Below are 26,692 nucleotides of genomic sequence, written 5' to 3' on the forward strand. Positions count from 1 at the left end.
GATCGCTTTAGCAGCGGCGTTGTTTGCGAAGTTAAGGGTAATTCCGCCCATACCCATGCTTGCGAAGAGGTCGCCGTATTGTCCTTTGCCTCCTTCGGTGGTGACATCAACTGCAAGATCGCTGTTGACGTATGCGTCAGCGATGGCGAGAGTGTTGTCTGCTACATCGACTTCGACGCCGTGACCGCCAGAATGATCACCGTCCACATTGACGCCGAGTCCCATTGGGCCCATGGCGAATTGGAATCCGTTGTTTGCGTTGGCGTCTGCAATAGCGTCACCGCTTCCATAGTGAGGTCCTCCGCTTGCGATTGCTTTAGCAGCGGCGTTGTTTCCGAAGTTAAGGTTAATTCCGCCCATACCCATGTTTGCGAAGAGGTCGTCGTATTGTCCTTTGCCTCCGTCGGTGGTAACATCGACCGCGAGTCCGCTATCGACATGTGCGTCAGCGATGGCGAATGTATTGTCTGCTACATCGACATCGACTACGTGATCTCCAGAATGATCACCGTCTACATTGACCGCGAGTCCCATTGGTCCTACACCGAAGATGAATTGGTCGTTAGCGTTGGCGTGAGCAATGGCATCACCGCTTCCGTAGCGAGGTCCTCCATAGCCGATGGCTTTAGCACCGGCGTTGTTTACGAGATTAAGGTTGATTCCGCCCATGCTCATACCAGCGAAGAGGTCACCATATTGTCCTTTGCCCCCATCGGATGTAACATCAACTGCCAAATCGCTATCGACGTGTGCGTCAGCGATGGCGAGAGTGTTGTCTGCTACATCGACATCGATGCCGTGACCGCCAGAATGATCACCGTCCACATTGACGCCGAGTCCCATTGGGCCTATGGCGAATTGGAAGTTGTTGTTGGCGTTGGCGTGAGCAATAGCATCACCGCTTCCGTAGTGAGGTCCACCGGATGCGATTGCTTTAGCACCGGCGTTGTTTCCGAGATTGAGGTTGATTCCACCCATGCTCATACCAGCGAAGAGGTCACCATATTGTCCTTTGCCTCCGTCGGTGGTCACATCGACTGCCTGATCGCTATCGACGTGTGCGTCAGCGATGGCGAGAGTGTTGTCTGCTACATTGACATTGATGTCGTGTCCGCCTGAATGATCACCGTCCACATTGAGACCGAGTCCCATTGGTCCGATGCTTACGTCTAATAAACTATTTGCCATGGCTTTGGCACCACTTGAAATATGTCTCACACATTTATGAACCTTGCAGCATTCATCGGATTCCAACTCCATTCTTACGCATCCGGTGGGACAGGGAGCTTCCCCTACCTCCAGACAGTTGTTTTGATTACATTTACACTCGTATGTACTGCAGCAACTATCTAGTGGGTAGCTCACTAGATCTTCATAGAAATTACATATTGGTGCTTTTTCTTTACATTTTGTCACATCGCAGTCATCAGCAACAATCCTGAATGCGTAACAGCAGTCGCAGGATTTTTCTTTTACAACCATATACCCTGCTGGTGTTACTGGATATGGGTCACATGTTTTCGCTTTACATCTTACTTCATTGGCACTGTAGCAGGTACATATATCACATGCGTCGCCATTTTTGTACCAACATTCACCATAGCTTCTTTCAGTTCCAGTTTCATCCATACAAGTTGTTGTTTCCTCTATAACTATTCCTATGCCCAAGTCACTCTCAACCATCGCTTCAGCTTTAAGATTGTTATCGATAATTGCATCCACACTGGATCCGATATCTGAACCTATATCTCCAAAAAGGGACAGTTGATTTGGCCCAAGAAGCAAGGATAATCCAATATCAGACTGGCTTTTTGCTATTGCATCCGAACTTCTGTACCCTCCATGTCCAGTTGTCATCGCTTTCGCTGCAGCGTTGTTGCCTAATCCAATCGTAATTGGTCCTTGGTGGAGACCCAGACCAAACCCTAGACCACGAGTATCTGATCCTGTTTCTACATCAACACCCACATTGCTTGTAAGACGAGCATCCGCATGTAAATCATTAGAAGAATCAACATCTACGGCCACATCGCTGCCACTACCTTGTCCAGACGATAAGTCCACGGATAACGCATGCGGTCCCATATTAAATAATAATCTGGTATTTGAAAGAGCAGTCGCCATCGCTCCACCACGTACGCACCTTCCGATTGGGCAACATGATTCTTTCTCTAGGACTTTCCTGGTACACCCTTCTGGACATGGTGGATTTCCTAATATTGGACAATTGGCTGTATCACAGACGCATTCGTAGGATGAACAGCATTCATCTATTTTATAAGCAACTAGTTTCTGATATACACCGCATACCATAGGTTGAAACTGGCAAGTTGACTCGTCACATTCCTCAGATACTACCGTGTATACCTTGCAACAGCCATCAGAGTCTTTTTCGACTACCTTTTCACCAGGTCCGGTAGTGGGTGGATCATCACAAGCTATTGATCTTTGAATAATGTCACCAACATCTTTGCAAATATTCTCTATGCAGGCGTCACTTGGAACAGTCCAGCACTCGCCGTAAGATCTTCCAACCCCATTGGCATCAATGCAAGCATCTGCTTCAGTAATGACTTCCACTGCAATGTCGGAATCAACACCAGCAACGGCACCCACTGAACTTTCCGATTTTACGTCTACATCAACATCGCTTCCTCCAATATCTGATAGGTGATCACCGATCGACATAAACATTCCACCATGGCCGAATTGTAATCCTAATCCTGAATCAGCATGTGAAATTGCAGTGCCACTTGGCCCATGTTGGCCACGCCCAGACATTGCACCTGCATATGCGACTGAGCCCAAATCCAACAACGATTCACCACGATTTAGGGATATCACTGCTGTTCCACCGCCACGCTTTCCTGAGTCTGTGGACACAGAAACGTCAACGTCACTGTCCACTTTTGCGGCTGCGTCAGCTTTTGTATCAGAGGCAACATCAACAGCAACTTCTGATCCAAGATCACCTTTGCCAAGGTCGAAAATGGAGCCAAATAGACCACCGTGATTCACGATCGCATGTATTGATGCACCACTTTTCGCAGCAGCCTGATTGGTGTAGACGCATTTTCCCACTGGACAGCAAGCGTCTTGGTCAAGCACAATCCTGGCACATCCTTCTGGGCATGGTGGATTGCCAAGTCTTGCGCATTTTTGCTCATCGCAAACACACTCATATGTGAAGCAGCATTTGTCGAGTTTGTAGGAAACACAAGTTTCGTGCAGTCCACAGCTCAGTGGTGAGTAAGGACAACTCACTTCCTCGCAAGTGTCAGGTATCAGACGATATTCATTGCAGCAATCATCCACTCTCTCTTCAATTACCTTTTTCCCGTCTGGAATGTATTGTGGTGGCTCATCGCACACCCGCTCCTCACATGCGACATTATTTGTATCAATGCAAGAGCAAATCATACAAGGATTTCCATATTTCGACCAGCTATCGCCGTAGCAACGTTCATGTCCTTGCTCATCTACACAAAGGGACGATTCAGATGCAATACTAACATCTACTGATCCTTTCACATCAGCCAACGCTTCGACCTTATTCCCAACGTCAACTGCAACCTCTACGTCGCTTCCATCTTGCCTGTGGCCTGCGGTTGACAAAGATAAGAAATGCCCGCCAATGCCAAGTCCTAATCCGCTTGATGAGTCTGCTTTTGCTAGTGCATCTCCGTATATACCAGAACCAGATCCAGATCCAGCTGCATGTGCATCAGCAAGGTTTGATAAACCAATGTTGATGCCTCCAAATGAAAGATCGAAAAGTCCGCCAAGGCCGCTTGATCGTTGACCATCGGTAATCACATCAACTCCGACAGAGCTATCTACATGTGCATCAGCACTTACGTCTTTGCTGACGTCAACATCAACTTTAGTTTCGCTATCGCCTTTTCCGCCTTCTTCAAGACCAAGTGACAAAGAACTACCACCTAGGAATCCCAGAATTGAGGAAGATGCTGTCGCTGATGCTTTTGCCATGTTGACACATTTGGGAACTGGGCAGCATACTTCTGGGTCGACAACCACCCTCTTGCATCCTTCAGGGCATGGCGGATTGCCAAGAACCGGGCATCGGCTAGGATTGCATGCGCATTCATATTCACAGCAGCACTCATCTTCCTCTGTTGGAATTGCTACAACTTCTTCGTACAATTTGCAATACGGGATTTTTGAGCTACACCGAGAAACATCACACTCTTCTTTGACTATTCTGTAAGTTGGACAGCATCCATCGGTAATCTCCTCAACGACATAGTGACCTTCTGGACACATAGGATACGGGTCGCATATTTTTTTGGTACATCGGACACTGCCAGCGTTGTGACAGGTACATGTGTCACAAACATCACTTGCATACACCCACGAGTCGCCGAATCTCCTTTCATTGCCAACTTCATCAACGCAGCAGGAACCTTCGTCAACGATTGCTATTTCCAATGCAGTGGCAGCATCAACTTTAGCATCGGCTTTGATATCATTATCAATTTTGATATCAGCATCTACTTTTGATCCATGACCATAATCTCCATGTATGTTGGCAACCAAGTCTGCACCATGGAAAAGAACAGAACCAATGCTGTCAGCAATGGCAAGAGCCCCGGCACCGTGCATAGCATCTTTTTCGGCCGCTGTGTAACCTGCTTTCGCTTGTAATTTATTGGAGACATCGAAAAACATGGAGCCTAACCCGGCTGACAAGTGAGTAGTGAAAGCACCATTATCTTCTTTGGTGACGTCAACACCGATTCCAATGTCGCTTTTGATGTCTGCAGATGCATCAGCTTTTTGAGAAGTTCCAACATCAACATCTGCACCACCATCTCCGCCTTTTGATCCTTGGATCCCCAATCCTAAATGTGACCCGCCAATATAAACTGACATACCACTGTTGCTATCAGCGTGGGCCCCTGAGCCTGGTGCTCCATGTCCAAATCCAGAATGAGCAATTGCAAGAGCTTTTGACGATTGACCAAAATTGAGGGATATACCAGATGGCACGCATCCTGCTAGGAGTTCTTCGGACAAAATATTGTTCCAGCAATGGTAACGGATGCAAACTTTGTGGTCACTTCTAACTTGTCCAGGCTGTAATAGGTTATGTTTGATGATGGATTCAATGAGGTAATCTATTTGTTTTTATTCACATCTTAACCTATAACCAATGGCTACGGAGGCTAATAGGTTTACCGCAAGTCTACTTGCCCAGAGCATACTGACCATGAGATGCTTCGATAATATGAACCAATTGATGCTTTTTCAAAATATTTCATTTTGTAGTACGTTCTCTGGGCGAGTTAGCTTACATAGGGATACCATACGTCCTCTTTAAAGAGGATTTGTCCTCTTTTTTGACTTTTTTGAAAGTGTCCTCAGAGGACACCCTTTTGCCCTCTTTTTTGAGATTTTGTCCTCTTTTTTGAGAATTTTGGTCATATTTATGGCAAAATTCGACTGAGACGCCTTGAATTAGAACCAAAGTGACGATCCGGCGGGTATTTCGGGAGCAGAGCGGAAAGTTGACCATTTTTGATATAGTCAACCGACCACAAAGTGGAAAAATTTACCATTTTTTGAGAATTCTACTCCGGTTTTGCAAGTCTGAAAATTCTGAAAAAGTGTCCTATTTTTAGATTTCCAGAATATGGTCACCCTAGCCTATATCCATGACAATCTAACGATAAATGACAACAAGCAGTGTGATCGTTTCCCACCAAAATAATCCTATTCGGACTCTCAATTTGACAATCTCATTAACAGACTACCCATGACTTTACATTTGGATGTACTCATCTCTTATTTTAGAAAGTATTTCGCTGGAGACTTGGACCACCACAATTGGAGAATAAATAATTTTGTGCATAACGTAAAGGCACTTTGTTATCCTTCTTCAGATCTTACTTTTAAATAATAATATGAAGGCTACTTCTGCAATCCTAATCTACTCAATTCGCTTTGGATTAAGGTTCGGCAAGAGTTTCGACTTGTAAGATGAGATAAAGTAGTGGTGAATCGGCTGGATTCTCAATCGATGCGTTATGTGTTTGAACCTGTGTCACGCCAAAGACTTGCTTGTATACTGGTTTCGACGGCTTACCGTTCCTTCGCATCTACAGAATTGCCAAACATCCGAATGGTGTAGACGATAATAAAGTGCCTTCCGTCATTAACTGTCCTTTAATACACATTGTGAGATAGGTATTGCGAGAGCAAACATGGTGTCACGTTGTTACAAAGTGTGCCAAATCAACAAGCACAAGCTCTGCATTGTGCAATGTGCATTTTGGGAAAAAAAATTGTAATACCATATTCACTGTATTTTGGAGTCAGCAATATTTTTAATTCATTAGTGCGCCGTGAGTGCTGATAAGTTTGCAATAAACAAGAACAGTTTGTGAACCGCTACATACATTTTATAATAAGCATTCAGTTATTTCGCGCTCACAACCCTGCACAAACAACATTGCAAAGACGTTGCAGTTGATTGTCCCAAATGCACAATTGAATGAAATGTATCACACACAAAATCATAACGACTGATGCTTAAGCAATGAATGGAAATATAATGTGATTGATAGCAAAGATAAAGAAATTGACTCACAGCTATGATGGTGCCATCTGCAATGATACATGGACACTCGGAAGTTTTGATGCAAGTGTTCGCATCACGGAGAGACTGTCCTGTAGGGCATTTTGTGTATTCTTCCCCACACGTATCAACACAGCCATTGCTCTTAGCTTGGGCACATTGGAATGACACTGCGCGATAGCAGTGACACATATCAGCACAAGTGAATGAGCAGCTCAGAACATTGTCTTTTCCGCAAGTGTCTGAAATAGTATACAAAATATATTTCTCATGTTGCTAATTTAGCATGGATGCGTGGCGCTGTAATTCAAACCAGACACCAGAAGGTACGCACCTACAAAATTATCATAGAGATCTTCGCACAAACCAGGAGACAGCTCTGAAGGAGTGTAATCAAAACCACCTTCATCAGCCATACCACCACCGAGTCCATCTGGAATACACACATACAATTTGCATTTATCTCAACGCCATCACCATTTCAATGCATTTTCATACCAGAGTCTTTAAGAGGTGTTCCACCTTGACTACAGGGAAATCCAAGACAGTGCACTGCTTTGTCCATGCAATAACTATTTAATCATACAATGGATACAATTTACAATTAAATTTATTATACCAGTGCAATAATGTCTCTTACCAGCTTCTGCACTCATCGGACATAGATTCGATCTTTTCACCATCTGTGTAAGACACTCCATCAATAACATCGCAAACGCAGGTATCCATAGCTTCGCAAACTTGACCATCTGCGCTAGTCACCTGTTACACAAAAAATGATTTTATTATTTATTTTCTATGACTTGATGACATTTTGGTCCATTACCGTTCCTTCCGGGCAGCTACATCCCTCCACGCAAGCAAATTCACAAGTAAGTGCTACTTGCTCATATTCATTGTAATTACTGCAAGTCTTGGGACAAGCAGAGATGCAAGGTTCATATTCTCTCGATTTTCCATAACACATCAGTGCTGATGAAAAAACGAAGGGCAATTCATTAACACAAACATATAGTTCACATGACGTCTGCTGTCACTTGTGTTCAACAGGTGAGCTACTACAAACGAGTAATTGGCACCAGTTACAACGGCAATCAGATTAATAGCTTTACCTCCTAAATAACTACCTTATGCAAGACACGGGATAATCAAAGTGGACAAAAACAAGCAAAGTCATAATTCAATTGAATTGACTATCTGCCTTTACAAAAAAGACGTATATATCATTCAGATAACATAGGTGAAATTACTAAGTAATAACTGCACTGCGGAATTAACATTTATCCTCACGAATCTAGAAAAGCCGAAAAACGTGATCACATTATCTTCCGTATCGATGGCTGCAAAAGCCTTTTTTACCGAAGAATTTGACTTACCGCATAACGCAGCAGTAATGAAAAAAACACGAATAATAAGTGTCATAAACGACATTGTACGCTAAGCTCGGTATCACAAAACTGTGCCGCCTGAATGAATGAAACAATTAATTCGTCGCGCCAGAACAACCGGTACTGGTCGCGCCCCAGTTCCTATCTTGTAATATTCCATATCATTACAAGTGTTGTTAGGAAAGAGATCAACTGACACTTATTAGTTTAAATAGGACTGGGCACAATGATTTGAGTACTCGAATCTAAATCTAGTATAAATTCTAATTTTTCTAGTCGAGCAGTGAGAGATGATATTTTCTAGTACAAAAATCATACGCTCCTTGCCACTAAGAGTTAATTTATCAGCGATAATTATAGTTTTCATATTGTTTTCACTGTGGAAAATTGTACACCTCGATTGGTTGTATCACAACATACGAAACATCTAGTAACAAGCTACGGACGTTAGTGGAAATAATATTTATGTGAAGTCGTGATCAACCCACAGCATTGTCACACAGAGCGCAATGAAATAGCTATGGTCGTTAAAAGAGTAATTAATCTTTAATGTGGTGTGGAACGGGCATTACATTCTATGTGGTCCCACAAAAGCTATTATTTTAACAGCGGCGCTCCGAAAGCTCGTGTAATAAATATAATTATTACTTTGCAAGTGGACGTTAAATAAGGTGTGAAAGCAACCAAGATCTTATTATGATAATTGATGAAACTTATCACTCACGACAAATGCTTTGTGATCTCCAGTAGATGTGTACTCCAAATCGATTACATTCTTGTGCATAGGCATGAATGGCTGTACAGACACATTCACAATCCCCGCCCATATCACATCCGCAAGCATCATAAACACAGGCATCGTAATATTCCATTGGTGGCACAAGTGCATGACATGGCTAAGAATATATAGGAAATCACATAGTGGCCTGCACACAGAAAATGTGTGATAGTTACTTACAGCAAAGACACTCCCGGTAAGAATTGCACATTTTCGTTCAGCCCAATATTTTCGATGTTTGTTGTCAGCACAAATATCGGTAGTGGCACTTACAGCATCACTTCCAGTCAGGTAAGTCTATGAATAAATGATTTGTTTTACTTGGTAACTTCCAATTAACCATTATACGTTGCTACTGAATTGCACTATTTAGGCAGTTATCAATGAATTTTAGAGTCCCAATATTCAAGGTATTTCATTATCTTTATCAAATTTATATGATGAAGATCATTTTAGCATGTGGTGCACTTTTGATATAGCATATATATTAGATACGTACCTTCCACGAGTTCACGAAAGTTATTTCATTAACTTCGATGGAGTCCTGTGGCGTTTTGAAGTCATTAGTTTCCAGCCCATCAAAGTTACCACAAAGACCTAGAAGATTTGAACAGAATAGTCGCGTAATACATGTATTTCAATTCACAAAATATCTCATACCTTCAACTAATCCTCGGTGGCTTGCATCTACACGAACAATTGTGGTGGTTGTTTTATCCCATTGAAGGGTAACACCCATATCCTTGGCTTTCACAAATACCCATAACCCAACGTATGAAATTTCAAATGATCCAATCTATGAAACGAATATATATCCTTTTGAGAAGTAAAGTCATAAGAAAACATTCAATCACGTTCCGATTCATTGACTAAAATTTTTAAATTAATTATGATCCGTATATGAAAATTTACCCTTCGTTCTTGAACTGCTTTTCCTCGGACCATTTCGACAAAATTCTCCTTTTTGGGATCACCAGTATGGACAGAGAAGATAACACGTTTGGAGCAAGTGTTTCCTCTTGTACCGCATACAACATTTTCAATGGAAATCTTGAAATGAATTCAGAGTTTAGTTATTATAATTAAAACGTACACCAGTCTACCAAATAGTACCTTGAAATTGTGTGGGTTATCAGATGTTGATCTCACAAACGTAAACTCATTCGATCCACTGAATTGGTAGCGGGCATTGTCGAAAGTAGTGTAATGTGAGTCACCATATGCTCTACAAAGGCCAGCACATTCCTCTGTTCCGCAACTCCAAACACCCGTGATACAGCGGCTGAAAGCATGAATTCACAAATGTTTCATTCATAGAGTAAAACTGGTTTCGACAGCATGATTCAATTTTCAGTAAGTTGATTCATGACCGGTTCAAGGTGGAAGTTCATATGCTTCTCGTCCTATATTATCCGTTCCGAATTGACAATCCCAGTGTTCTTACGAACAAGAAAGGGTTGTGTATATTTTGAATTGATACGTCACTTTCAAAAAAGGTCATTTACTCGATCCGTCATGGAATCAAGGTGAAATTTCGTAATCACATTGAGACTGCAATGGCCATTTGCCTTTGATAAGCAGATCTGAGTTATAAGCTTGATAGAACCTTGAATATGAATCATTTTACCAATTTTTCGAGGGCCTTGACTTGAATATAATATATCGAAAGGTGAAAAAATTACACACTACCGAAAATGTATGATGTTTTACCAAGTATTGCAATCTTGTTGCATAGTCTCATCTTCGCCATAGCTTCTTCCTCCATGGTAGCACGGGCAAGCAGTTGGATTAATACAAGAGCTGGATGCCTCATCCCAAACATAACCTTCTACACACTGACACCCAGCAATACACTTGGTAATCTGGTAGTTAAAGCTTTTATATGAATACTTTTATGTGGATATCACTACCACTGACTAACCTTTCGGTTAATAGTAGGCAAATGCATGTTCAGGCAGGTCCTAAGATCTGGATCCATGCAGCTTGTAAACTCTTGATTATCGGTACAAGTCAATTTAACAGGACAATCGTTATCGGTGCAAGTCCACTTTCCATGGTGACATTCACTGTAAAAAATATTTGGACATAAAGTTGATGTCGTTCAGTTTCATCAATCAAAATGATGTTTATCAGCAAGATATATTTAAACGTTTAATATACAATACATCTCACCAAACATTACAGTCCTGCATTCTGGTCTCTCCTGGATCATAGAGAAGTTCTTTAAATATACAGGTACATTCGGCAACGGAGACGCAGTTTCCATTATAATCAAAAACCTTTCAAAAGAGTCACAAATTGACAAATGTTTTGTCTGGGTGGATCCAAAGTTATTCTATTGCCTCACCATTCCATTGGGACAAGTGCATCCAGGGACACATTGTTCAGAGCAGAGATCCTGAGTTTGAAGGGATCCACATGATACACCACAAGCATTGGCGCATTCACGGAATGTAGTGCCAGCCTCACACATGGTTTCGCCAGCTAAAGGTATTTCAAACGGTTTATTTTAAAACTGTTGATGATATATCTGTATATTTATCAATGGACAATATCCGCGATTGTTTCTTTAGCCAATTTACATAAAATTTCATGACGTCACACTTTGGTGTACAATTGAAAAAGCTTGAAACTACCAATACATTTCATATCATTTTGACTTGTAGTAGGCATATATATGTACTATATTTGTAAGTATCTTGAAAGTCTTACCACACTCTTCAATTCCGTCTCTCCATTCCTCGATAACTACTCCAAGTTTGGAACAAGCAATTGCGTAATCAGAGATACTACGGCATTGTGCTTTCGTGTCTTCAGAACCGCAAATGTCAGCCATGCAGTTCTCATAAAACTGCCTGTAGTTCACAACTTCGTGGCAATCTGTTTCACAAAGAAGTGAGATATTGTTAATTCAAGGTGATCTCCTCGAGTTCATAGTTGAGATGTTGAATCAGCAAGAGATATTTAAAATATAATCACAGGAATAAAATCTCACTCGTGAAAGGGTGCGATGTTAGTCTATTACAAGCTTCACGGGCACGAGCCTTATACGCTTTGTGGATGTCACATGGCGAGGTCAACGTCAACGCAGTAGTTGGGAACATGCATGTTCCGGTAACCCTGTTTTAAAAGTGAGTATAAATAGGAGAGTTATTCGTTTCAAGTAAATATTCTACCATTCATCTCCGAAATCGTTTGCATTTGCAGCAACATCTCCTTTTTTAGTCCAGAAATCATCTGTAGTCTGTCCATTAAAGTTGCCGCACATTCCTCTGACTTTGCTGCTCAGAGAAGGCTGTGCACGAATGTAGATACGATCTTTTCCGTCGAAAAGAATGGTCAAGCCGCTGTTGATGGTTATCTGAAAATGACATATTCATATAAGACAGGGAAGACCAACTTCTGTTCGATTGCGATAGACTGAGATAAATTTCAAGAACTCGCAACGCAATCGACCAGTTAGTCTCAGAAAGAAACGTCACAATGCGCCGTCTTCTGACACTTGTATAGCATATTAGTTTTTATTCACCCTTTATAGATAAACCTCATCCACTTGGGAAGGAAATTATGGAGAGGTATTCGATTCTGGAAAACAGGGGGTGATCCGACATACGAAACATCCCCTTGTCTACAGGCGACTGCTAGTAACACACACGTTTCGATAAAAGACATCAGCTGGAATTTTTTAAATATTATCAGTGATCATGAACACTATAATTATGAACTTTCACTTGACTTGCGAAAGTATGAGAACTTTTAGCGAACCAGAAACCTACTCCTCATGGGCCGAAATCGGTCCGCGGACCAGCAGTTACCGACCACTGCCCTAAATGAAGAGCCCGAGGTTCACTTGCTGAAGGCTTTTCAACTCACTTTCGTCAAAAACCCACAACACATTATTATGACTAGATTGGAGTGAGCCTTACCTTGTAAAATTTAGTAGTGACTTTTTCCACAGCATAAAAGTAATTGTGGTAGGGCAAGAGTCGTTCTTCTCCCTTGATTTCAGCAATACCAGTATGCATGATCTTTGCTTCTTCTCCATTCACAGTCACGCTCAATGATCTATCACAGTCTTGAGCACTAAAGATCACGTATCAATAATGAATGCGATTCATTGGACCACGATTATGTTGCCACATACCCGCAGGTTTTGATGAGTTTCACTTCAAACGCAATGTCTTGCATTCCTTCGCTTTGGGCAAGGGTATAGCTGCATTTCCCATTGAAGTCAAAATGTTTGCCATCGAATGTAGTAAAATGGTCGCCAACAGCCTTGCAAACTGCATCACACGTGTTCTTTGTGCATACCCATTTTCCAGAGGAACACAAGCTGTTAAGTCACAGAGGCATGGCGATTATTACATAACCAAGCAATCATCGACTACCGGTATCTTCATTTCTTAAATCGATTCCGATAGACTTTTGTGCTATTAATTATTATTTAGCATCTAATAATAGAGATTGTCCTAAATTAACGAGTTAAGCAGATCATCAGTTTTGCCTTTCCCATTAGATTCCAATATGATGTAGTTCTTTATTTACAATTGCACGTTTTAGAATTTAGAATTTTAGATGATATATTATATCCAAAATTCGGTGTGGTTCCATATTGATTTTGGCGGTGTTCCATACCGAAATAGGTTGTGAGATTTCGTATCGTACGCCTCGATGATGTCTAATTTTACCGCTTTCATTCAAGTATTTGTTCGGCAATATTATGTTTTCCAATGTCAATTTCACCACAAAATTACAAGCTGTATTTGTTGTGCAACAGTCTGTTTGGTCGCTAAAGGCTGAAATCTCGTATGTTGTTCCGACGCCGAATTTCCGAGATTGCTATAGTCTTTGGTCTTCGAAGACCATTCAAATTGATGTGTTGGATTCCATATGGCATATCTGTTTGCAACATTTGTTTTTTGTGATATATAGCACTGATTTTTTTTACTTGGCAGAGAGTATGAACGCACACCGAATTTTCCAATGTCTCATGAATGCAATCAAATACAGATTGTGAGAGTCTTATGTCCGAGATCAATGTAGGTCATTCCATATATTTGTCTGCCTGTACAATGGGCTTGTAGATGAGAATATACATGTTCTCTATGGTGATTAATGCAATATAGTTCGATGAATTGTTCCTTATTCTTGACAACACTGAAAATTGCGGGATTTTCCCTAATTTTTGGATTGAATAAATTATACGGCTTTGGTGGATAGCATTATGCCCGAGCATCTCGACAACACGACAGTAGCAGCGGGCATCTCAAGGCATCCCCCACGGCACACCGCTTACACAAGCACTGTTCGAGTTAGACTCTAGTCTAGAGGACGTGTGAATATACGATGACGTCACATTTTCATGCCAGAAGATGAAATTATGACATCATCATCACAAAAAATCGCGAAATTGTAGGCCCTTGCCCCACCACCCAACCTTGTCACGAGCCGCCACTGGTGTTAGCTGCTGGTTTCACATATTAAAACATGGGTGAAATCCACTGATTCAGTATTTGATTAATTTAGATGAATTTATCCATGGAACTATCTATCCCTACTTACTACATACCATCTGTTGCAATCCCTTCTGATTCTGGAACCAGGGGCATATTCTTTCCTTGCATATTGACAAGGACATTCCTTGCGGGTGACACAAGTTCCATTGTGAAGATAAGTACCTGCACAAAATTATCTTGAGAAGCTACAACTAACTACAGCATATAATACAATACCATCTGGACAGTGACATCCTTCAATGCAGTGATCGTTTTCGCAATTGTAACTGGTGTCATAACAAGTCTTTGGGCACGAAGATCCGCATGCATCATAGCATTGTTTATCCGGGCAGTTCATGGCTGGGGAATTATTAGCATTATTTAATGAATACAGTTGAAGTCAAGTATGGATACATACCGCATCGGCCTTCATTCCTCCACTCCACAATAACACCAAAACGAGAACACTCTCGGAAGTATGATGCCATTGAAGAACATACACTATCATCATCACCGCTATAGCAAACATCTTCTTTACATGCTTCGAAAAATGGTAGTGGGTTGATGACCTGCCAGTCAAAAGGATAAGTATATTGCATTATATATGTTTGTATTATAATATAAGATATAATTTGATGATTGAAGAGAAGAAATAGAAAATACAAGACGGATTATCAATAAATGAAAACAGAGCCTGCTAAAATAACAAATATTTATTTTCACAATCACCTGATGTTTTGAAAAGACGTACCCTGTTGGAAAGGTAATTGGCATGTACGAAAATCTGATTTACGAACATGCATGAAATCAATCAGCGTTGGGAGATATGGAAACCTACTCAAAACGTTGTATGCGTCCCTTGATTTTGGGAGCAAGTTTACAAAGTTGGTGATCGACTTGAAACTACAATGATTAAATTTGATCATTCTGAAATCCAGGAAATCGCAACTCCATTGATATCTCGGAAATGTATAAATTTCTAATGTTTCAGTGACTGTTGGCACACACGAAATTTTTGCATTAGTTGAAAGCTATACATGTGACCTCGTGATGCAGACATGCTGTTTTTGCAACAATATTTACAAAAATATAGAGCTCTCACATATTTGCATTTGGTGTCCAAAATGAATTTGCATCCCTGCAATGCCTTGGCAATGACTTTTCGCTTTTCATCGGTAGCCTTGCTGCAATATGTTTGTGAAGTGCTTGCACAAACTAAAAATGAATGCAAATCTTGATAACTCAATTGACTCCTCAATGCCGTTCGCCAGAATTACGTACCTCCTTCGGCCCACGAAGAAGCAAAGGTAGCAACATTCTCAACGTCGGAGCCGTCTGGTTTTTTGAAATCATCATTGTGATCTTCATTGTAGCTACCACAGAGACCTTGAGTGCGATCTTTATAATCCTCACCAACCTGTTGTTACACCAATAAAGTTAGACATTTTGCATTCGATGAATTTCAGATCCATATAGTTGACCACTAAGGTTCATAGAATGTGAGAAACCATGCTGCAACGCAGGCAAAGTGCTTTTGCACACACACACACACACACACACACACATAGTGCTGATCAAATGGTCCTTGGTAATGTATGATACTTACTCTGATGTATACCGCTTCCCTGCCATCCCATTTCAAGTAGAAATCGCTTTGAGGATCTCGAATGACAATAAAGTCTGCCACACGTTGCATGAGAATTCCAGTCATGGAAGCAGGTAGTGTGACCTGAACGTCATCAGCGAATACTGCGGGATCACCATTTTCGGGGTCTCCCTTCAACTCCAAGACCAAATCTCCAATAAACATTGATACAGTTCTGAAATATTGAAGTCGCGGATTAAAATCAAAAATTATAACGTAAGACGGAAGGATTCATTCCACACCCATATTAATTTATGACAGCGAATAAACTAATAAGCATGCTATTATTTTTGTAACAATTATGACGTTATACCGAATTCAATAAGTCCATGAAAGTAACATATACCTTGCATGAGATATCCTACCAAGTACCAACTTGAAATTGTGTTGCTTAGATAAAATCAGTAAACTGCCTAATCATAATGATAAGTTTGTAGCGAAAGTGATCAAAAGGTCAGTTTTGTAAAGGGAAATTTTCAGATCTATGAGACTATACGTATGCACTCCTTACACTTTGGTTCTGGAAGGAATAACTCACTACTTGTACTACATACTGCACACGGATGCGGCATATACGACTGAAATCAAGTCGCGTGAATTAGAGAATGATTTTGGCTTTTGCGTTGGAAACTTATGACAATACCAATTGTAAAGAAGATATATCAACGTGTGTAACGTATACTACTATAGACTTGGAGTCAGACGGAGTCGGTCATTAAATCAGAAAAGAAAAATAGAACCTTTTCGTTGTAGTAGTACAGCATTATGAATAGGCATTACGTTTACATTTCATTACTGAAGATAAGTTCTGTAAATACAATATTTCATTTGGCCAACATTCAAAATAGTTACATCGAATTCAAAGAGGTATAAAATTGTAACTCCTTGCAGAAATGTGATTATAAATTGGTACTGAATTTTACCTTCTACAATTCAAGCCAGTGCAATCAGGTTGGTTTTGCATGGTAACTGAAATGAGGTGGTCAGTATCTTCAAACAGAGTGTATGTGCATTCTCCAGAGAATCTGTATATTTTGCCGTCAAAGGTACGATAATGATGTTGTCCCCACGTCATACAATATCCTGTTTGTTCAACAGGAGTGTCGTCTCTAGTGTAGATAGCAGTGACTGCTGCATAACCGTTTGGATCCACGGGGTCTGTTGTTTCTGCATTAGAAATTAGTTTGTGCCATCAGACATTGTACATTTTATTTTTTGCCTTTTCACTCACCAAGACACTTGGGCTTGATGTTGGGAGTCCAGCTTCCGCCTGCACACGTGAAATATTCGCCTGGCTCGATGACATCCAGTACAAAGCCTGGGTCACAATATGGTGTGCAAATATGTTTTGAATCCTTGATATCGCAGATTATACGGCCATTGGTTGGTGATTCCATGTTGATACACCTTGCAATTGTAAGAGAGTCAAGACAAATAACACTTCAGAGCGCCCCTGGCATATATTATTTTGCAGTCGCTCACCCAGAAAATCAGTCAAATAATGGAAAATTACAACTAGAATAAATTTTAGGAGCATGTGTCATATGTTCAGAGATCAGAAAGTAGAAAAGTACTTAATGCTGACAAGCCTACTCTACTCAAGTGGTTTTGGTTCGAAGCTACCTTTGAAGTCAAATTGAACAATTTTTTAACGTCGGGGTGCTTACTGTCTACTTTTCGACTGCTTCCAATTTGGGTACGACAAGATTCCCTTGACGGGAATCTAGGATACAATTGTTTACTATGATTGAAGTTACTTACTTCTCATATAATTGATTTAATGATTTAAACTAAAGAGTAGTTTGGGGTGGAACACATTACTTGCAATTGTGTAGAATTTTCAAGTGAGTATGCTTGAGCAGAATAACAAGTTCTGTAACCAATTTGCGTTCAAATTTGATCCCGCACAATCATCCGTTGCAAAAAAATATTTCGATTCACAACACAATTTAGCAGAACTCACTCTTTCTCTCCGAAAATGCACTCAGGAAACTCGCCCACCGCTGGTAGTGGTGGCGACCATTCACCAGACTGCATGTCGCACATGAACATGTGAGAGTTAACAGTTCGGAAGCCTTCACTGCACTTGATCGAACAAAGTTTAGTGTCACCGGTAACCATGCAATCAGACACGCCATTGACAGGCTCTGCTGCGAAGCAGATAATCTCTGCAAAGGGAAAACGCAAGTGTTGAGCACTATCGAATTTGTATACTTTCAAGGCAACTGGGCCCACTAGATAATCAAATACATCAAGTATTTGTAGCGACTTGATAAGCACTGTGACAGTGCCACGTAGAGCAGTATGTTGTGAAGGATGACAAGTTTTCACATATGCAGTTTTTTTAGAAATAACATACATTACGCAATTTCTAATGGGGGTACCTCGAAATAATGCATAATGTGAACACATATGAGTAATGTTTACATATACATTAGGGTTATGACTTGAAAAAAATTCAAAATTTTTTGTGTCCTGTAGTCACAAATGAGGAACTTTTGTGTCCTGATAAAATTATTTTTATCAAGTCATAACCCTAATATACATATATTATCGCAATGCTGGTCAAAGTATTCAACATTCCTGGTCAAGTACAAGGAGTAGTTGGCACTACAGTAAAAATAGAAGGCGACAAATTCTACTCGATACCAAGTAGAAGTAGCTATTTCGAAGATATACTTGAAGTACTTCAATTAGAAGGAGAATGTGAGAGGTGTGAAAAGTTCTCATGTAACTAGTTTCGAAAAGTAGTATTGGCATTCTGTTAATAATCAATCAGAGGTGGGCTGCTTTCGAAATCGAGAGTTGCATCATTGACCAACAAGAAATGCCAAATGACATTGCAAATAGGTGCACTTCTCGAAAAGATAATATTCAATTACTGCAACTACAGCAATTACAAAAATTACAGCAAAATTGATGCAAACACATCCCAAATCTACTTTTCACTTCACAATTTCCAAACTTGTTTCGCTTCAAAAAAGATTAGGTAGACGTGATATATATGTAAAACATCCTCTTGACTACTCCAGAGAATAGAAATGCTTCGTTACTGGCCATCTCCGACGGATGGCTTCGTTTTGTACAATGAAACTAATAAAGCTAATGCAGCTAATGAGAAATGTTCACACTGGGCAGTAGGGTTTTTCAAAAATTGCTTTTTTCGGGATCCAGGGATCCACTGATTAAATTGTTATGTCGCTTGAAAAAGGCTGCACACCAAATTTGGCTCAATTCCAACCAGCCGGAGCCGCAGCAGAGTCAATTGAAATTTTTAAATTTATTATAAAAATGAAATAGTTTCTAATTTTAGTGTCAATGTCAACCCCATGAAATTGTTATGTGGATGTGGATTGTCATGTGGATGCCTAAAATAATGATTCATAATGATTGTTGCTCACATTCAGCCGGTAGAAGTGAAGTGATTGCAGTTGAAACTTGTGGATATGTAAAAATAGCATTGATGATGGCTAATCCCAGAATCACGTGATGAAAAACTCAAATAACTTCGCTTCTACAGGTTGGAATTGCGTCAAATTTCTTTTGCATCGTTCTTATAGATAACTCAACAATCCCATGGGGTTGACTGTATACTTCGAAAAAAAATTAATCAATTTTTTTTTAATAATTACAAAAATTCCAATTGGCTCTGCCGCGGCTTCGGTTGGTTGGAATGGAGCCGAATGTGGTGTACAGCCTTTTCTAAGCAACCTAACAATTTAATTAGGGAATCCCGGGAATCTGGACAACCCCACCGCGCAGTGCATCCTGGCGATCCTCTAATATGGTAAATAGCCACAGGTCATCGACAATGGGAGCTCGGCTTGACTTGCCTAATCTACTATTTCCTTCTACTGCCTTTGGTATTGAACAGAGGTGGTCAAAGTAGCCACCGTCGCTACTCAAGTAGAAGTAGAAGTAACGTCGGAATTTCTACTCAAGTAGAAGTAGGGCTGGTGGTTCACAAGTAAGTAAGTAAGTAGGTATTCTATGCTTATTTTTGCCTACAAAACTGAAAATTGTCAAGTAGAAGTAGAAGTAGTCTAAAATCATAACTACTTAAAAAGTAGTGTGAGTAGTCAAAATCTACTTCAAGTACTTCAAAAAGTAGAAGTACTTCGTTACTGACCACCTCTGGTATTGAAAACCTGTCCTTCTGCTTGAGTGATTTCACCTATATGTAGTGCCATCAGTAATTACGTGTTAGTTACTAAGTTACATCTTGCAATTTCGAAAGTATAGTCATCTACGATAAACCGCCAAAAGTATGCGCGCGCGCGATCCCTCAGCCAAATGTAGTGTTTGTAACTACTTACTTGAATACTTCTCAGACTTTGAAAATGTACTTCCACTTGAAGTAGCTCTGGTACGTCTTGGAAATCACTGCTTCTACTTGTAATTGAATACGAAATTTTGGCTTCTACTTGCGTAACAACGCCAACTAGTGACTACTTTGACCTCCTCTGCGAGATACTCTCTCCTATCTGTTATTAATTGTACTTTTTGTGATCGTTGACAACATGTTGATTCTGGATTCAGTTCGAGATCATGGATTGGGGTTTTGAATTGCGAAAACATTTTGTGCAAGAAATTCGGGATTAGGTTTCCATCGAAAAGTCACCTTGAGCAACGGGAAATTATGTTGATACCAGTTAAAATTGGAGCGACAAATGTATCAAAGAAATGGTAATAATTTACGTCTGCACTCCAGACGCTTTGGTTCCACGTCCCAGGTGTCGGTACTTCTGTCGCAAGTGTATACACGGGTATCATCAGTTTCTCCAGAATCGTCTTGGACAAATTCGTAGCCCAACTTGCATTTGGCGGTACAAGTTCTAAATTAGAAAACACGGTTACTTTCCGGTCCGTATCTACTTATGGATCGCGTACGTCTTATCTCCTTCTGTTGCGCAATTCCATTCCCCGTGTTTTGGCGCTACGGGTACGGAGCAGGGGCCTGAACGTAAAATGTCAAGAATGAGTAATTTGCCAACATGTATGTATTATGTAAGCGCTCTACTCAACGCTATATCGGGAACCTGTGATGACCAAGTTTTACATGATATTTCGAATTATTATTTTAAACGACTTGATTATCCATCAAAATATTGATTGGTTGATGTAAAGTTGGATCGAAGTCAAAGTAACAATTGATATTAGGAGTGACCTCGCAGCGATTCGGTTTGTCGGCATTTTGCCAAGCCTTTGCTACCATTATTCTGGAAAAAGGGCCCGTCATATATATATTTCAATTTGACATATATTTGGAATGTGTGTAACGTCGCATGCTCGATTATGTCGTCATTGAAAAATAAATGGCAAAACAATGGTGGAATTTAAAATCAATGCGCAAAAGAGCGCCCTGACCATTCACTAAATTATTCCGTACCCGTTTATAATTGTAATATATTCAATATAGCAACGCTATTACAATCGCAATGATATAACATCGGCTAGTAAAATATGAAAACACGCACGATAACAGACGCATATGTGACTTGAACTGACTTCATTATGTGCAAGGTGACATTATGTACGGACAAGATTGAGATCTTCACTATCGTCGCAGTGAGGAATGAGAAAATCACGCCATTCTAGTCTACAGACGCGAGTCACAGTTACAGAATCTGTATTTCGCGTGGTAGGACATTCGGTAAGTTTGGAACTCAAAACATGTGCGAGACGTGAAATAAAGTGACGTTTGCAGTATGCTATGTGTTATGGTGGAACGGAAAAATTTTCACAATGCAATGAATATATAATCCGATATCCCGAAACGTTAATATATGGCTGAACAGTCATTATGACATAAAATGAAAATCACAAATACGTCTGCGTGATAGTTTTGCCGATCAGTAGCCCGGAACGCCTTCGTAAGCTGCGTCGGCGGCACTTACGCAGGCGGTTCGGGTTCAAGTTACGCCGTCGAATGTTATTGTGGGCTCATCGACCCCGTGTCGCTGTTCTTACGGCGACAAAAAAGGCCCAGAAAAAAGACCCGATGAAGAAGTAAAGAAAAACAAGAGCAAGGAAGAGATTAACATTAAAAAAGATGCGACACCGGGCACTAGGCCGAAGTGGATGCCAGATCAAGAGACCGCAGCTGGTCGTTTCGGTATCCTTCTGTCTGTTTATTACACCGCAATGGTGTCTTGTATATCGCATTGTACAATGTGTGAGTGGGCAGTTGAAAATATAATCTGACTATTATTGATTGATTATTATTATTGATGTCGCTTAGGTCAGTGGTTCTCAACATTTCCTGCTTACGGAGTGGAGATATTTCAAAACAAATTTTGCGGGCCCGTGAACTTTCAAAAATCAAAATTACCCTAGAGTGCCTAGTGTGCAATTACGGCAAAAGTATGCTACTCGAAGCACATAATTAGAACTTTAATTGAGTGAAAGATTTACTGCTGTGTTTCTGATATTACGTGTATTCTATGAGTGGTTGATGGTTATATTGAAATTTCTACAAGGCTGATGAGTCAATCTCGATTTTGACTGTTGGGTTTCCTTTGAAGGAATTGCGACTTCGCTGTTTCTAGGCTCCATATGACATCACAATTCACAAAGCGCTCTAAATTTATAAATAAGTTTTGTGTTTTACTTCTATAATTAATATTCAAGCATCCACCTAATACATTTTGCAAAGGTGAATACAATTGAAATAGGTTTGGTAGACCGGCGGGAAGTTGATACGGGCTACGGCTGAGAACCACTGGTTTATGTCGCTTTGCCTGCTTTCCAACGAACTATGTGAATTCGTTGTAGTTTCGACAAAATGGCGAACCACTGTTTACTGATAGTGATGTGATACTTACAGGTCCTGCAGTAGGCCACGGGTGCACAACACAGGAACCACGCGTCATATTAAAATTCGAGTGCACTCGACTCCTGTTACCGGTGACGACTCCGTCTCATTTGTGCCAACCGTCACGGCAACGATAGCGTCATTATGTCGCATAACGATGACAAGAATAATGTTATTTTGTTACTATGACGTCACAATTGGCTATATGTAATGTAGTTATATGCAAGTTTTTGAAATTCTCTTTATGCCGACGATTACCCCTGAAGAGTGTTGGCTCGAAAAGCTTCTGGTTGTAATATAGTTGTAATATGAATATATTATTGAAATGTATACAAGAATAAGGGTAGACCACGCATGGAATTCAGTGGACGTTAACCATAGACATATTTATGAAATATATGAAAAAATCACTTACTGAGGTCGATTGGGTCCGTCATCGAAGCTATAATAAAATACTTTGCATGAATTACGTTTAAAATGGAAATTTAACGCAGAAACACTGTTCAATGTTCAAGCAATCAATATTCATCGAGAAAAACCACTTTAATAAGTTTTATGCCGTTCCATTTTGTGATAACAATTGAAAAATATTATCCGGCAGTTCATACAAGTCACGGGTGTTATTATTGTGTGAAAAGTTACAAACTATAGTTGGCTATGAAATCAATATATCGCCTAGAAATACTTATAGTACTCACGGTCAGATCCAGCAGCACTGAAATTAACAAAAAGTTAAGTTTAGGTACGAGCAAACGAGCTTTGAATCAAAGCGAAAACAGGCAATACATACCAGTGGGGAGCAGTGCTGCAAAGTATGGCTAGTGCCAAAAATGGGACACAGTAAGCGTCCATGATGCGCTATGCGCGTAATAAACCGGTTCTCTTCGAAAAGATACGTAGTTGAATTCTTAGTTCTCTGTCAGCGGCAGGAACAGTTAGACGCTTCAGTGTAGAAGACGCCTTCCGAATACAGACCTCGGATCAACGGCGGAATATATGCGTTTTCGACCCCACTTCACAACTCCCATCCTGGTTGGCAAGCACTTGTCCTAAACAAAATACTTGAATAAATTACCACCAATTAATCGAGACTGTGATAAACCATTTCATGATCATTATAATCACGTCTAGCACCCTTCAATTCCAACGATCACGGTCGATTTATTGATTGCCACGTCATAAAGGACAATCGACAAAACAAAAGGTAACGTTACGAAACACACTTCAGGATAAGCCTAACCCGGATTCTGTTGCGAAATGCAAAGAATAATTAATGAATTAGCTGAAGCCATATTCCATAAATATCCCAAGCTGAAGTGCAATGATGGAGCACATCCTGCTCCGAAAGCTCGAAATCCCACTTTACGAGGACATATCAGATACAAGAGGTCAACTTGTCTCTTGCCTCTTCATTGCACTTGTCGTTGGTTACAATGCAGTTAAATGGAATTTCGTAATTTAACGTCTGTCAAGTGTCAATCTGAAATTTGCACTGATCATATTATAATACATTCTTGGCACAGAATGTGGTGACGTGTCAGAGTGTAGCCGCTGTACACTTTGTGTGGAGTTCATCTTGCTCGCAATATCGGAACCTCTAAACATATACTGCAACGTAAATTTTAAGATTATGTTAATATGTAGGCCTACATGTACAGTGCCGGCAAAACATCGTTACATTCAGACGGCAAAACAGCTTTACTTATAAATCTGCATAAATTCGTAGCTTATTGTTTCCGACTGGGGCATCACGTCTCCACATTGCTTACAGTATATTATAACTAGGGCTGGGCAAAATCGAGTACTTGAGTGATTCGATTCTGAATCACGCAATATGCTTCGAGTCGAGTCGAGTAATCGAGTATCACTCATTATGACGTCATAACAGAATGTAATACGACAAAGTTCAAATATGTACCGTTTATGCCACCAAAAAGAATATGATTGCTGTTATCCATCTCATAAACGATAATTTGGTATTTTTTCAACCATATCGATTTCATTCGACTTGGTGACAATGTTGTGGATAATCATGACTTCGGAAATGTGCTACGTCCGGTAACCTTCGTAGCTTTGTACTATATGTTTCGTATGTTCAGTACTCGAAAATATCGTCTTTTACTACTCGACTCGAATCATTAAAATTATTACTCGATTCAGATTCGAGTACTCGAATCATTGTGCCCAGCCCTAATTATAACTAGGGCGTTTTTTCATTTCCGACATGTCAAAATAAGTCAAAAATTAATTGCAGCGTTTGGTTCAAAGTCAAATTTTCTTGCAACCTGAATTTCGTTTGTATCAAAGATGTTGGAGTTTGGCCGCAGTCGTACAAATTTACAAATTTTGTATCGTAGATGTTTGCACTGTCGGTGAACTTATCATTTCACATTAGAGCTTGTAGCCTAATTTATAGGCCTACCGTTGTAGATGGCCCACTGTGAATCATAATCGGTCATATGAAACAAGTAAGTTGACATGCTATGCTCAACGTAACGCAATATCCTAACTGCAGCAAGACTGCTGGGTGTTGGTTCACATATCAAGAAGCGCATGATGAAAAATTGTGATGTGGAACAGTGGTTCTCGACCTTTTTGACCTCTCGGACCGGTAAAACTTCAAAACCAATCTCGCGGACCAGTACACCTTTAAAAGCTAAAATTGGCCATAAATATAATTACGACAACTTGAATGTAAAATTGGAAACCACATTAAAGATTCCTTTTGATACTAGATATTAATGCACACACGTGGTTATATTGAAGTTTCTGCAAGACGAAGTTCTCGCAAAGTCCTGTTAAAAGTTAAATACCATTAAGCTGATTGTGATTGTTCGGTGTCCTTTGAGAGAAATGTGAATTTGCTATAGGCTCTATTTTACTGCCAACACTTAATTTAAATTTGTTTAAAAGTCTCCACAGCTTTCATAACACCTTATCCGAAATGAACTGAAGTAGGCTAGGTTATAACCAGGGAAAGTTCTTGCAACTTTTGCAACTTTTTTTACAGCTTCCGGTAGCTTCCTAACTACTCAGAAATTATGTAGTATGGTGTCTTAAGCTGTTTGGAGGTTTCATATATTGCAACTTTTTGCAAATTTTATCCATTTTTTTCATGCTACTTTTTGTAACTTTTCCGATTTTTCATGCAACTTTTTGCAATTTTTTTTTTTGGATTTTTCATGCAACCAACGTTTTACCGGCATTATTTAGCACTGTATGTAAATAGATCGCTTGATTATTTTACTGTCATTTAAATTTGAGGTCCTTTCTGATTTGAAGCAGATCACCGAAAAATATATTTTCATTGGGTCAATTTTTTCGGGCTGTTGATTTTGTTTGGAGTCGCCAACACTCAGTCTTGCTATAGTGCCTTGGATACGGATCGATTCTGGTATCTCATACCCTAATAATTTCAAGGAACTTGTCCATTCGGAGTTGAGATCTTTTCCCCCGTCGCAATTTTTTATTAATCCAGCTTTTAAAGTCTGGACGAAACGCTCCGCTTCCCCGTTCGAGGCAGGGTGAAAAGACGGTGATACGATACGGCTGATTGCCAAATTAGAGCAAAACGTATCGAATTCATTCGATGTGAATTGCGGTCCGCCATCCGTGACAACTGTTATGGGCAAGCCTTCGATAGAGAAGACTTCCCTCAAAGCGTTGACCACACACAAGGTTGTGGTAGAACCGACATTCATTACTTTAACGAAATGATATTTCGAATGCGCATCGACGATGACAAGAAACATTTTGTTGTTTATTGGACCTGCGAAATCCAAGTGAATTCGTTCAAAGCTTTCAGAAGTTTTGGGCCATTCGCGATACTGACGATCAGGCGCTATCATTACTTTGCGGCAAGCGTCGCAAGTCTTCACGAGATTTTCAATGTCGCGATTAATGGAAGGCCATGCGATGTAACGTCGAGCCATCTGCTTCATTTTCGCGATACCCCAATGTCCTTCGTGCAACAA

At 40.3% G+C, this 26,692-nt stretch overlaps 1 protein-coding gene across 1 annotated transcript; it reads right to left on the reverse strand.

The window, feature by feature from the left end:
• On the reverse strand, positions 1–23,687 carry LOC145432993 (uncharacterized; the record flags this gene model as incomplete). Its single annotated transcript, XM_080309860.1, has 35 exons — positions 23,509–23,687; positions 23,417–23,433; positions 23,134–23,160; positions 20,795–20,861; positions 20,603–20,739; positions 17,868–18,072; positions 17,136–17,311; positions 16,828–17,071; positions 15,866–16,079; positions 15,541–15,676; positions 15,362–15,474; positions 14,678–14,828; positions 14,497–14,619; positions 14,334–14,442; positions 12,909–13,097; positions 12,691–12,847; positions 11,941–12,125; positions 11,760–11,884; positions 11,477–11,644; positions 11,112–11,248; positions 10,937–11,043; positions 10,686–10,830; positions 10,475–10,626; positions 9,878–10,046; positions 9,677–9,814; positions 9,425–9,560; positions 9,264–9,361; positions 8,945–9,061; positions 8,711–8,882; positions 7,425–7,570; positions 7,239–7,360; positions 7,097–7,170; positions 6,933–7,031; positions 6,611–6,840; positions 1–5,097 (listed from the first exon to the last, which is right to left on the reverse strand). Coding segments are annotated over exons 1-35 (9,744 nt in total), but the record flags the coding sequence as incomplete, so codon positions are not given.
• Positions 23,688–26,692: the final 3,005 nt, after the last annotated feature.

Source organism: Botryllus schlosseri, chromosome 2, assembly GCF_051294905.1.
Source record: "Botryllus schlosseri isolate E-star chromosome 2, Bs_hap1, whole genome shotgun sequence".
Taxonomy (NCBI): Eukaryota; Metazoa; Chordata; class Ascidiacea; order Stolidobranchia; family Styelidae; genus Botryllus; species Botryllus schlosseri.